The 14,242-nt window shown below is 43.1% G+C and overlaps 1 protein-coding gene across 1 annotated transcript in view; it reads left to right on the top strand.

Annotated features, from left to right (window-relative positions):
* Positions 1-12,011, top strand: part of CBX1 (chromobox 1) — an 18,849-nt gene extending 6,838 nt beyond the window's left edge. Inside the window, exons 2-5 of the mRNA XM_008073912.1 lie at positions 6,018-6,194; positions 6,654-6,831; positions 7,448-7,542; positions 10,483-12,011. Of these exons, the coding sequence (XP_008072103.1) occupies positions 6,055-6,194; positions 6,654-6,831; positions 7,448-7,542; positions 10,483-10,627 (558 nt within the window). The 5' untranslated portion in view covers positions 6,018-6,054 and the 3' untranslated portion in view covers positions 10,628-12,011. The remainder of the gene's footprint in view (positions 1-6,017; positions 6,195-6,653; positions 6,832-7,447; positions 7,543-10,482) is intronic.
* The last annotated feature ends 2,231 nt before the right edge of the window (positions 12,012-14,242 follow it).

Below are 14,242 nucleotides of genomic sequence, written 5' to 3'. Positions count from 1 at the left end.
CGGTGGCTGGGAGCGGCCACTGCACTCCAGTCTGGGCGACAGAGTGAGACTCAAAAAAAACCCAAAATGCTTTGATGCTGCCTGCGAATTTAATTAACAACGAATGCTTTTCTGTTCCAGAAACCAATTAAAAAACAATGGTTAAAAAATTTTTTTTTAAATTTATTTTTATTTGAGAAAGCAGGATTTATTAATAGGATAGGAAAGCTCCCACAGTGGGAGGTGACCTCAGGGAGCTGCCTGTTTCAATTTTATTTATTTATTTATTTTGGGGAGTTGGGTGTCTCACTCTGTCGCCCACGCTGGAGTGGTGGTATGCTCACGGCCACCGCAACCCCGACCTGCTGTGCTCATGTGATCCTTCCACCTCAGCCTTCCATGTACCTGAAACCACAGGGGCGGGCCACCGTGCCCAGCTGATTTTTTGATGTTATTGTGGAGATGAGGTCTTGCCAAGTTGCTGAGGCTGGCCTTGAACCCCTGACCTCAGCCAGTCCTCTTGTCTTGGCCTCCCAAAGTGTTGGGATTACAGGCGTCAGCTACTACTCCTGGCTAAAGAGATTTTAAAAGGAGAAGGAAAATGGGATGACAAGCAGAGATGTCAGAAAATAGATGGATAAGTAGTTACTGACCCCCCAAAAGACCTGAAAATTGAGCAGGTTTGAAGTTAGGAAGAGCCAAGAAGGTAAAAGTCAGTTTTGTGTCACAGGATTTCAGGAAGGCCCCCATGTACCTTTGACAATGGGAATGTGGGTGGAGCTTAGAAGAAATTGGTTGATAGTCTGGAAAGGAAGTTAAAACCTGCAGGTTCCTTTCTTCATTCTTTACAGTAGAGACTATCCCTTTCCTACTTCAATAGAACATTAGAGATGTACTCAAAATTGAAGGTTGAACTGCAGGAAACTCTGGACTTGAGGACATTATGCTGAGTAAGGGACCGTGCTGGAAAATGGGAGTCCATGTACCCTAAACGTGCCCCCCTCACCTGCTTTCTTAACTTGTCTGCAAAAATGTTGGTAGGGCAGCCCCCTGAGATTCCCCTCGCACTGTGGGAGCTTTTCTGTCCTCTCAATAAATTATGCTTTCTTTAAAAAAAAAAAAAAAGAAAAAAAAGGATATTGGTAGGTAGGCTTATTTCTCCTGCCTCAATCTTCTCTCCCACTCCCCAAGGTAGGAAATACATAGAATCTTTTCTGGATAATTGGCCCGAGACAGGAACTGTAGATATATTGTCATTTGGGGAAACCCCAACAAAATAGCTAGGTCATTGACCATCCTACATTGAAGCCATTAACCTGACAGCAGCACACACAACTTCCAAACGTAAAGATATTTAATTGATAAATAACTTACAGGAAGGAAAAACATCTAATAAAATTGCTTAGTGTCAAAAGTGGTAGTAATAATAAAAAAGCTTGGAGTATCGTGTCAAGATAAGGTTGTTGAGGAGTACGATTTTTGAGTTACCATATAACTGTTGGCCTGTAATGTTTATCATATATTAACCCTTTGCCAATAATTATGCCACTTTTGATACCATAAATTATTTGGTTGCCAGGATGTTTGGGGGCATGGCAAATAATGTTGGCTAAAGGCATTCATTCCACTACTACACTGATCTGAATGGATTACCTTGAAATTTCCTGCCAAGCAATTCCAATGGAAAGCCCTCCTTCCAAAAATATACCTGCTGGTGTTTGAAGAGTCCCATATTCAGGAAGAGGAACTTTTTCCTGAAATAATTCAGTTGGAAACTACAAGAATAATTGTCCTATTAGTAATGTTTAAGGGGCCCATGGCTCCTCTGAAGGTGCTAGATCCTATAGGAAGAGTTGATTATATATTTATTCTACTTCTGTATTGATTTCGATAAACAGCTTTCTTGGGAGCCTAGAGAACTATCTGTAAACAAGAAAGGCCAAATTGGGAAGCCTGGCTGAGATTCTCAAGTATAAAGAACCAGTCTGGCCAGGCGCGGTGGCTCATGCCTATAATTCCAGCACATTGAGAGGCTGAGGTGAGAGGATTGCCTTAATCCGTGGGTTCAAGACCAGCCTGGGCAACATGGCGAGACCTTGTCTCTACAAGAAATCAAAAAATGAGCTGGGAGTGGTAGTGCACTCCTGTAGTTCTGGCTACTTCCACCTCAGCCTTCAAAGTAGCTAGAACTACAGGCACGCACTACCATGCTCGGCTAATTTTTTTTTTGAGTTGGAGTCTCAGTCTGTCGCCCAGCCTGGACTACAGTGGCCGCTCCCGGCCACCGCAGCCTCGACCTGCTGGGCTCTGGCAATCCTTCCGCCTCAGCCTTCCAAGTAGCTGGAACTACAGGCGCGCTACCACGTCCGGCTAATTTTTGATTTATTGTAGAGATGAGGTCTCACCAAGTCGCCAAGTTGCCCAGCCTGTAGTCCCAGCTTCAGAGATGGAATGAGATGGAAGGATCTGAGGAGTCCAGGAGATTGACAATGACTGTGGTGAGCTATGATCTCACTTGTCTTCCCAGTCTAGGCTACAGTGAGACCCTAACCAAAAAAAGAAATTAGTCAAAAATTACAATATGCAATCCACTGATTAGTCTGTTTAGTAATAGAAGGAAAGGAAGGCTCATCTAGAACTTCTAAAATAAGACACAGGAAGGGATTTGGTAGGGAAGGAAAGCAGAGTCTGTAGCAGTGTATGTGAATGGAGAGGTCATGTTGAAAAGATAGCTTCATCAGATCTCCGCACAGATGTGTGCTCCGATAGCGTTCTCAAATGGTTGGACAGATACCTTGGGTGTTGCCTCCAGCTATATTAAAAGCACCTCAGAAAGACATTCTTTTGTGCCATTCTGCATGAGTTTGGAATACCTTTAGAGGAAGAGATGTTTTAACTTTTTCTTACCAGACATTAAGCTTCAGGAAGGTAGGGACCATTTCTTACTCTCTTGAATTTCTTGTATTCAATACAATGTCTAGAATCTTCTAGTAGCCAAGCAAACGTTTATTATTTAAGTCAGCTCATAGATGCAGTCATGGGAAAAGTATCTTTGAGAGTATAAACGTACCCATCTGAATTGTACCCCACATCTTTAAAATTAAAAAAAGGAAAATGATGACAAACCTGGCATTTATGGAAGGTTTATTTCTTGTAGTCTGTTGATAGACCCTTTGTAAAATGCATTTCTTTGGTTTTTTTGTTTTTTTTATTTTTTTTTGAGTTGGAGTCTCACTCTGTCACCCAGGCTGGAGTGCCGTGGCATGGTCACAGCACCACAGCCTCGACCTGCTGGGCTCCGGCGATCCTTCTGCCTCAGCCTTCCAAGTAGCTGGAACTACAGGCGCACGCTACCACGCCCAGCTAATTTTTGATGTATTGTAGAGATGAGGTCTCGTCAAGTTGCCCAGGTGGGTCTTGAACCTGCGGACTCAGGCAATCCACTCACCTCGGCCTCCCAAAGTGCTGGGATTACAAGCTGAGCCACCGAGCCCGGCCTGTAAAATGCATTTCATCTATACAGTTGAAGTATTTAGAAGAATTTCTACTTATATTAGGTAAAACTCCTTTTCCAAAGGATGCTAGGAATAACCAGTTTAACCTCAAATTGGTCTTGTCTTAACACTCGAGCAGAGTAGTAACTCCTTGTCTTGGATTACCTGCCACCCCCTTAATTCTTTGTATCTCATTTTGGGCAATTTACATTCATCCATTTTTAGATTGTGGCTGGTTTTGTTGACCAATTTTAGTCTTATGGTGCCATCTATTGACACAAATTGGTAATCATAATGCTTTAAGACTCAGGAGTTGGAGTTGGGTGAATGACCAAAGAAAATAGATTTATAGGGGACCAGATTTAACACTGGAAAAGCATTCAGATGTTACCCAACTTAGTGATGTATTCTACAAAAGAATATACTGTATCATAATATTATAAGAAAGGGATTGACAGGTGGGGGTGGGGGGATTCAACATCAATAAGGGTACCGGATCTCAAACCAGACAGTGGAGGCCAAAGGGAGACTCAAACTTTACCTGTATGATGACCACTTGTGTACCTAATCCTGAAATACCCCACATCATTAAAATAAAATTTAGCAACTCAGATTCTGTTATCTGTGGTTAACTGCCTTTTCTTTCCCCCCTTGTTTTCTGAATGATTGCAGTGTTCAATTTAGAAAATTCCACAGTCATTCTGGCATTTTTATGTGTCTTCCTCAGTCTTAGAAATAAATTGTAACCAGGCGCCATGGCTCATGCCTGTAATCCCAGCCCTTTGGGAGGCAGACACAACAGGATTGCCTCAGCTTAGGGGTTTGAGACCAACCTAAGCAACATGGCGAGCCCTCATCTCCACAATAGATCAAAAAATTAGCAGGCCGTGGTGGCACATACCTGTAGTTCCAGCTACTTGGAAGGCTGAAGAGGAAGGATCACCTGAGCCAAGCAGATTGAGACTGCGGTGGCTGTGAGCATGTCACTACACTCCAGCCTAGGCGACAGAGTGAGACTTCGACTCCAAAAAAAAACCCAAAAGAAATTGTAAAATAAACGAAATATAATAAGCTAGCAAGAAATTGTGAATTGTAAGTTTATGGTGGCATTTAGGAAAGACTACCTAAAGAATAAGGGAACTTTTCAAAAGAGGGTGTTTTAATAATGCAGAAGAATAGATTATATTACATATGTAGATACAAAAGGAAGAATTAAACTAGATATTTAATAAGACAAGCTGTTTCCACAATAAAAATTCAATTCTAGTACTGTGATGAAAATATACAGAGAATGGGAGAAAGTTATATATATATAAGTATATAAGTTATATGTATATAAGTTTGATGTATCTGCATTATTCTTAGGAGCATTGCTTTTCTTTGCATTTATTTATTTATTTGAGTTGGAGTCTCACTCTGTCACCCAGACTGGAGTGCAGTGGCCGCTCCCAGCCACCGCAGCCTTGGCCTGCTGGGCTCCGGCAATCCTTCCGCCTCAGCCTTCCAAGTAGCCGGAATTACAGCCATGCGCTACCACGCCCGGCTGATTTTTTGATTTATTGTAGAGATGAGGTCTCCCTGAGCTGCCCAGGCGGGTCTCAAACCTGCAGGCTCAGGCAGTCCACTCACCTCAGCCTCCCAAAGGCACGGGATTACAGGCTGAGCCACCAAGCCCGGCTTTTCTTTGTATTTAGTACAGTATTATTATTATTATTATTTTTTTTTTTTTGAGTTGGAGTCTCACTCTGTTGCCCAGACTAGAGTGCAGTGGCCGCTCCCGGCCACCGCAGCCTCGACCTGCTGGGCTCCGGCGATCCTTCCACCTCAGCCTTCCGAGTAGTTGGAACTACAAGCGCGCGCTACCACGCCCGGCTGATTTTTTTGATTTATTGTAGAGATGAGGTCTCACCAAGTTGCCCAGGCGGGTCTCGAACCCACGGGTTCAGGCAATTCGCTCACCTCGACCTCCCAAAGTGCTGGGATTACAGGCTGAGCCACTGAGCCCGGCCAGCTGACATGTTTTATAGTAAAAGGATTATTAAGAGTCCTTTCAAATGAGAAAAAATGAATATAAAAGTTTTAAATGGATATGCAAGGATAAAGAAGTTTGTTGTGGCTCATACCTGTAATCCCAGCACTTAGGGAGGCCTGGGCAATATAGCAAGACCCCATCTCTACCAAAAAAATAAAATTAGATGTGGTGATGCCTGCCTGTTGTCCCAGCTACTCAGGAGGCTGAGGCAGGAGGGTCACTTGAGCTCTGAAGTTCAAGGCTGCGGTGAGCTACGATCACACCACTGCACTCCAGCCTGGGCAATGGAGGGAGACTTGCCTAAAAAAAAAGTAGTTTGCTGTGAGATTAGTTGGGGCTGTTTTATGAACGTTCTAGCTGAACATGTCAGAAAATGATTATATATTGGAGGTGAATAAGGTTAAGTTACTATAAACAGCATACAGTATTGATTATAGATGGTGTTGTTCTTAGTTTTCTCATTGTTCAAATATTCGTCTGACTAATGCCCTTTTTTTCCTTTATCATTTTAGCAGCGTCACCCTTTACACCAGAAAGCTGGCGGGCACTATGGGGAAAAAGCAAAACAAGAAGAAAGTGGAGGAGGTGCTAGAAGAAGAGGAAGAAGAATATGTGGTGGAAAAAGTTCTTGACCGTCGAGTGGTGAAGGGCAAAGTGGAGTACCTCCTCAAGTGGAAGGGTTTCTCCGAGTAAGTTTCATTGACTTGGGCAGATTGAGTCACCAGCTGTCTATCAGGAGTCTAGTAATGTGCAGGTCCTCTGGCGCTGTGTGACTCAGTCCTTGGCCCTCATGTTTTATTGTCTAGTAGGAATGTGACATACATGCACAGTGTGCTTCCAACACAAGACATAGTAATTTCTGAGGAGCAATTTTATGTGTGGCTATAGACCAATCCAAGTTTGCAAAGAAAAATGATTTTCCCTTGAAGGAAGCAAGTTTCTAAGATTCCTGTTTGTACTAATCAGGTTCCCCATGCCCCAAGGAATTTCAGCTTTCCCTGAGTTCTTGGTCTTAGGCAAAATCTAGCTACTCATTATCATTAACTCTTCTTTTCCAAGGACACTTGCTCTTGTCCTCCTATACTTATCCTTAGTATGAGTATGCTTATTTGAGTGGAAGGTACAATTGCTGTGCCTTCTGGTTTCAGTGAGGATAACACGTGGGAACCTGAAGAGAACCTGGATTGCCCTGACCTCATTGCTGAGTTTCTACAGTCACAGAAAACAGCACATGAGACAGACAAATCTGAAGGAGGCAAGCGCAAAGCTGATTCTGATTCTGAAGACAAGGGAGAGGAGAGCAAACCAAAGAAGAAGAAAGAAGAGGTAAGGCTAGAAATAAGACTTTTTTACTAGCCCATAATTCATACTACTGTCAAAGAAGCTAAAGGCCAGATGATTTAAGCAGTTTTCTTTGCCTCTTCTTGAATATCAGAAGCCATCTCCTCTCAGTCCTTCTGAAATCTTAGATGGGCTAATGCTGACAAAGTGGGAGTGTATTCTCACCAAGCCTCATGGTCTACTCTCACTTTTTATCCATGGTGCAGGAACAAGAAGTGGAACGCTTACTGAGGACAGATAGGAAGGCGAGTGAATTCATTCCTGTAAAAAATAGTGTTCAGTGTTTAATCATGAAAGATGTGAGGTGGCTATTTTGACTTATTCACTCACCTTAAAGTAAGTTGTCTTTTGAGGATTAAGAAATTGTAAACATTGATTTTGTTTGGGATGTATGTCCCTTTTTCACATATGGGAAAACCTCATGCACTTTAGACGCTGATAAATAATCACTCGGGATTCTAAAAGATTTGTACTTGGAGCCAGGGTATTGGTGAAATATTGACAAGAGTTTGTCATTACATTAATAGAGACACAGGATTTACTTCATTCTGTATAGCAGTGCCATATAGATAAAAATGTTCTACTCATCTGGTTTTTACAGTCAGAAAAGCCACGGGGCTTTGCTCGGGGTTTGGAGCCAGAGCGGATTATTGGAGCCACAGACTCCAGTGGAGAGCTCATGTTCCTGATGAAATGGTGAGTCTGCCAGTGGCTCTGTGTGGTTTTTTTTTTTTTCTCCTCCCCATCTGTTCCATGCCAGAGGAAAAGAGCTGGACCTTCGAAATTCCAATCGCCCAGGTGTGAAATCTTTAAGATGGCATAGTCCTTCGATAGTGACCCTCGGCCTGACTACCAACCTGGACTCATGAGTTACAGGTAGGGGCCCTTAGGAATCTCAGATCTTTGCCGTTTTTCTAGGAGGTGGGAGAAAATCTAGAATGGAGAGGGTATGGGGAGGAATCACATTTCATTTCTGTATATAAAGGAAAAAGCATGAAATGTGTTGGACCACCCTCCCCTTTTACCACCTCCCTAATAAAGATCAGGCTGGCCCCAGTATCAGAAATTCTGTGAACTTCTCAAGGTTAGGAAAGAATTTATAGCTCAAGGTCCTTTCCTTTGTCCTTGATTGTTGGATCCCTTCCAATTTATGGAGATTCTACAATTCCAAGATGAGCCAGCAGGGGTCAGCAAGGTCCCTTAACTTTACTGAGGACAATGCAAACCTACCTTTTTCCATTCTGTGTAAATACCAGTTATTATAAGACTCCATGAAACAGCCTAAAGAAGATAGTTACCTTGAGAATCTTGAGAGCTATAATTAACCTGAAATTCTGGATAATTTCCATACTGTATCTGAAAGGAAGCCTTTCTTCCCCTTTTGTTAACTTACTGAAAATGCTTGTACCTTTTTTCTCCCCCTATAGTGGGTCTCCAATCATTGTCCTTAAAATATAAAGTTAGGAGAGAATAATTCTAAGTTATTGCCAATGGAGGCAGCATTCTAGGGGCTTTTTCCTTTTAAAAAAAATGATGTATAGTGTCTAGGGGCTTTGTCCTTTTGTCAATCTAGAATTTTCTCTGAAATTCATGTTTGTGCTCATTCTTTTTCTTTAAAATACCGCCAGAGAGGCCTAACTTTAGCACCACTGAAAGTCTATATCACAATTGGCTAACCACCTATTTTCTTCCTATACATTCTTTTTTTTTTTTTTTTGAGTCAAAGTCTCACTCTGTCACCCACACCGGAGTGCAGTAGCATGACCACAGCCTCAGCCTACTGGGCTCAGGTGATTATTCTGCCTCAGCCTTCCAAATAGCTGGAACCACAGGCGCACACTACCATGCCCGGCATTTGTTTTTTTTTTTTTTTGAGTTGGAGCCTCACTCTGTCACTCAGGCTGGAGTGCAGTGGCATGCTCATGGCCACTGCAGCCTCGACCTGCTGGGCTCAGGTGATCCTTCAACCTCAGCCGTCCAAGTAGCTGGAACTACAGGCATGCCCCACCATGCCTAATTTTTTGATTTATTATAGAGATGAGATCTCACCGAGTTGCCCAGGTCGTGAACCCGTGGGCTCAGGGAATCCTCTCACCTTGGCCTCCCAAAGTACTGGGATTATAGGCATGAGCCACCGCGCCTGGCCACTTTTTTTTTTTTTTTTAATTGTGGAGATGAGGGCTCACCAAGTTGCCCAGGCTGGTCTCAAACCCCTGGACTCAGGCAATCCTCTTGCTTCTGCCTTCCAAAGTGCTGGGATTACAGGTGTGAACACTTTACCGGCTAGATCTGGCCCTCTTTTAGCTTATTTATTCCTAACCTGTAGGAGAAAAGTTTATTTTTAAGGTGCTGCTTATGGCTGGGGGAGGGATTGATACTGGGAATTACCCAGTCTGGCTAGAATGCACTTTCTCTGCATGTGAACAGTGTGAGATACAGTATCTCCACAAGCTCTCCTTTGGTTGTCTCCTGTGTATACAGATTAAAATTGGACTTGATTACAAAACCAAGTTCATTTTAAAAGGTGATTTTCTGCATGCCTGTAATTCTGGCTACTCAGAAGGCTGAGGCGGAAGGATCGCCGGAGCCCAGCAGGTCGAGGCTGCGGTGGCTGGGAGCAGCCACTGCACTCCGGTCTGGGCGATAGAGTGAGACTCCAACTCAAATAAATAAATAAATAAATAAAAGGTGACTTTCTGGAGAGTGGAGATACTTGTCCATTTCCAAACATAGTGAATATTTCTCTGCAGTGACATGACTGAATTTACCTCAGAGGATGTTCAACTGTCAAAATAGAGCAATATGTTTCAAATTTCCCATGTTAGATTCCATTTCCTTCCCATTCTTTTTGGTCTGTGCTCAAAAACATACCTTACTTACCAGCTTACTCTTCTCTGGCTCCATGGGGCTGTGAGGCTCTGGTTTCCTGAGGTTCTGGGTGGTGCTTTGTCAGGGGTCTCCTCATATGTCTCCTGACTGCACTATGCTGCTGCTTCTATCTAGGACCCTCCCAATAACCTAAAGATAAGGGTTTACTCCTGATTCCCTTATAATGTGTCTGATTTTCAAATGGTGATAACATTTTAAAATTCAGAAAAACATAAGAGAATTATGTAATAGCCCCCTCATTTTCTACCTCCCTATGTTGAAACACTACCTCCAAGCACCCAGAAGTTGTGTGAAGATGGCATTTAGTAATGTCAAACAATACAATTGTGAGTAGACAAGAAAGTGTCCACCTTCATGGGCACTAATAGCAGATAGGTATTAAATCTTATTACAAAGCCATCATCTCTCCGTGGGTTATCAGCTGGGGTATGGCTTTTGGAAGAGCACAGTAGCCTCTCTTCTTCACTCAGAATTTTAGAGAGTCATGCTTTCTTTTGGCCTTTCCCAGAGATTCAGATGTGACAGGTTGAGTCAAGTGATCTGGCTTTTGACAAAGATATCCAGAGGGAATTTTCAACAGGAGAGGAGGTCACTGACTAAAACTGCCAATAAATGCTGCTTGGGCCACATTTTCACCCCTCCCTAGCCTATCTTTCTAGACTTACTACTTTTAAAGCCCTATCCTTTGGGTTATCCAAGTTAGATCACCAGCACCTGGTCTCAAAGTCTCTCTGCTTTATTCTGCAGGAAAAACTCTGATGAGGCTGACCTGGTCCCTGCCAAGGAAGCCAATGTCAAGTGCCCACAGGTTGTCATATCCTTCTACGAGGAAAGGCTGACGTGGCATTCCTACCCCTCAGAGGATGATGACAAAAAAGATGACAAGAATTAACTCTCCTGAGTACCAGCCCCTGTCACAACTGACTGTGGGTTTCAAGTGGGAAGGGAAGGAGTTCTACTTGTCTTGACACCATAGAGGTGGCTTGAGAAGATGTCCTTTGAAGAGCCAGTATAGTTTCTGTGCCCTGCAGCAGCCCAAGTGCTTTAAAGCCGTTCCAAGCTGTATAGTTTGCACACCCGTCCCAGTGGAGGGAAGGGGGAAAGTTTCAAGGCAACCCGTTCTGCACTTTGCTGAGAAAAGCAAAGGACCTTCTAGGAAGGACAAAACTTGCAGAATTGGGTGTGTGGGAGAGCAAAAAGATACTGTGGATCTTCAAAGTGCATCTCCACAACCCACAGCCTTCTTCCCAATAGTGTTAACTTTGCATTTTACAGCGTAGCATGTGTGTAGTTTTTGGCTATTACTGGTGTATTATTTGGGGGTGGGAGGGTTGGGATGGGGAAGAAGGGAGATGGGTAGGATCATTTTGGTTAAAATTTGGAACCTGATTGGGGAAATGGTGAAACAATGGAAAGAAAAAACAACTAATGATTTGTTTCTGTATCCAGAATATTTTACCTTTGCAAAAACTGTTATTGGCATCATAAATGAGGACTGTGAGAGACTGTTTAAAAGCTGTGAATGCCTGAAACTTTAAGCCAAGGTGTTCCCTGCCTGAACTTAATGCTGTTCTTCACAAAGGACTAAGCCAGTCATAAGTTACCAAAGCTGCCATTTTGGAGATGGAAACTGACTGAGGAGGGAAAGTCTTTTCTTGGAGCATATACACAGGCAGATCATTCTGTCGTAGAGGTGCTAATTCCTGAAATTAGGCAAGAAGACCCTTTCTTTTCCAGTTCTAAAGTTATAAATATCAGCTTGTCCATTCAAGCCACTGGCTGAGGTGTTGGGGAAGGGGAGGAGGGTGGCATAGGAGAGTGAGGAAGGACAAGGGCCCATGCTCTTGGGATGAAGAACTCTTGGAGCCTCTCTTTTTTGAACTTTGAACTCTGAAACCATTGGTGGCAGGGTTCAGTCACCGACAGCACAAGTTTCATTGAATTAATTCAAGGGTTGAATTATTTCAAAAGCCTTGGTCTCAGGAGAAGATTAAATTTTCATACTGGGGCAGTGGTTCACTTTAAAACACATACACACACACACAAAAAAAAACCATTTTTTAAGAAATCCTAAGAGTTAAACGATACCCAAAATGCTCTGTGTCTTGAGTCCTGAGATCTATCAGTTCTTGGTATTGTCTAGACCTGCATCTAGAGCTACATTGTAAAGTCGTTTAGGCATGTGTTAGGTTTCTGTGAAAACTTTGTTTAAATGTAAACTTCATATCATACTGTCAGTTTATGTCTTAATAAAACTATAGATTTATAATCCCTGATTTCTGTCTTAAGTTTTACCAGGAACCTTTGTCTTTTATTGCCTTATAAGTTCAGCCTGTTGGAAACGATTTCCACACTTGGATGGTTTTATTTCTTAAACATTGTAGGCTTGAAAATCTGGTGCCTCACCTGTCGTGAAAGGTTCTCACTGTATTAACGCAGAAGACATGTATTAGGCATTTATAATTGCTGCAGAGATTGTAAAGATTGTCAGTCACTTTTTCTGTCTTCGGTATTGTTGAAAGTTGACTTATTTATTGAACACTGTCCCCTGATGGTACTTCCAAACTATGATATATCAGGAAACATGGATCCTTGAGTTGGGTTTTTAGATCCTGTCTGTGGTATGTAATAGATTGTGTGACTTTGGCTAAAATCACCATACCCAAAATTTTCAGAAATTGACCCAGTGCATGAACACTGAGTTAAGTCATCCATTTTCTTTTTCTTTTTCTTTTGAGTCGGAGCTTCACCATTGCCCAGGTTGGAGTGCAGTGGCAGGCTCACAGCCACCGCAGCCTCGACCTGCTAGGCTCAGGCAATTCTTCCACCTCAACTTTACAAGAAGCTGGAACAACAGGCACGCACCACCACGCCCAGCTAATATCTTGACTTATTGTAAAGACGAGAGCTCTCCCAAGTTGTCCAGGCTGTTCTCAAACCCCTGGACTTGAGCAATCCTTTCCACTCAGTCTCCCAAAGTTCTGGGTGTGAGCCACTGTGCTCAGCCCATTTTCTTAACATCATTTTCTTCCTATGATTGTAGAGCCAAAATGGGAACAGACTTGTAATTTTTTTCTTCTTATTTCCGAGTCAGAGTCTCATTCTATTGCCTAGCCAAAAGTACAGTGGCATGCTCATGGCTACCGCAGCCTCAACCTGGTGGGCTCAGACGATCCTTCTGCCTCAGCATTTCAAGTAGTTGGAAATAATAGGTGCACACCACCACACCTAGCTAATTTTTTTATTTATTGTAGTGACGAGATCTCAAGTTGTCCAGGCTGGTCCTAGACCCCTTGGGCTCAGGCAGTCCTCTTGTTTTAGCCTTCCAAAGTGCTGGGGTTATAGGCATGAGCCACTGTGCCCGAGAGACTTTTTTCTTTTCTTTTTTTTTTGAGACGAGGTCTCACCATGTTACCCAAGCTGGTGTCCAACTCCTGGGCTCAAGGGATCCGCCCACCTTGGCCTCCCAAAGTGCTGGGATTACAGATGTGAGCCACGGTACCTTACCTAGACTCGTAATTTTTTGGGGGGGGTGGGGGTTGGAGTCTCTGTCACTCAGGCTGGAGTGCAGTGGCACGCTCACGGCCACTGCAACCTCGAACTGCTGGGCTTAGGCGATCCTTTTGCCTCGGCCTTCCAAGTAGCTGGAACTACAAGCATGCACCACCACAGCTTGCTAATTTTTTGATTTATTGTAGAGATGAGGTCTCGCCAAGTTGCCCAGGCTGGTCTCGAACCCATGGACTCAGTCCTCTCACCTCAGCCTCCCAAAGTGCAGGGATTATAGCCACCGCACCTGGCAATTTGTAATTTTTAAAAAGGGAAATAGGATTTCCACTGAAATCAAATCATTTGAACAGTTGGGCTCTACTCCCTAGCACAAAGCATTTGTTTCAAGTAAACTGATCTGTAGATACTTTTTCCATAAAGCCTCCTAGAGGAGGTTTTCGGGAGACATAAGTGGAGCTGAAGAGGAGGCTTAGAGGAGGTTTTCGGGAGACATAAGTTAAGTGGAGCTGAAGAGGAGGCTTGTTGAAGGTCTGGGTCATGAACATGCCTTCTCTGTGGAGGTCTGGGTGTGTCCTCATGGTAGTTGGCAGTTGTACAGCCATCAGTGGCTAGTTAAGGGAGTTTGGGTGGAGGCGTTCCAGTTCTGTTCTGCACCATCAGATGCACTGAAATGAGACTTCCGCCACATGGGCTGATATTCAGCTTTAGCCTTAACTTTTGGAACCAACTTCATTGTCATTTATGGCATTCCCGAACTTGTAAAAACTGTATCATCCTCCCCCAGGGAAGACACTAAAATGGATATGCTTGCAGTGAAAATTGAGATGAAGATAGATATGCACAGTTTTATCTTCAAAAGACATCACATTTCTAGAGTTAAGATTTAAGGATCAATTTTTCTTAAGTGATTGTTGAAGCCACAAATGCAAAAATGTTAGAAATATAAATAAGCACAACAAAACTTAAGTCTGCTTCAGAAAATATCCAAAGAACATTT

This window comes from Carlito syrichta, unplaced genomic scaffold (assembly GCF_000164805.1).
Source record: "Carlito syrichta isolate Samal-C Ts95f unplaced genomic scaffold, Tarsius_syrichta-2.0.1 Scaffold316209, whole genome shotgun sequence".
In the NCBI taxonomy this organism is placed as follows: domain Eukaryota; kingdom Metazoa; phylum Chordata; class Mammalia; order Primates; family Tarsiidae; genus Carlito; species Carlito syrichta.
The sequence above is the reverse complement of the archived record's forward strand: the minus strand, read 5'-3'. Positions and strand labels throughout refer to the sequence as shown.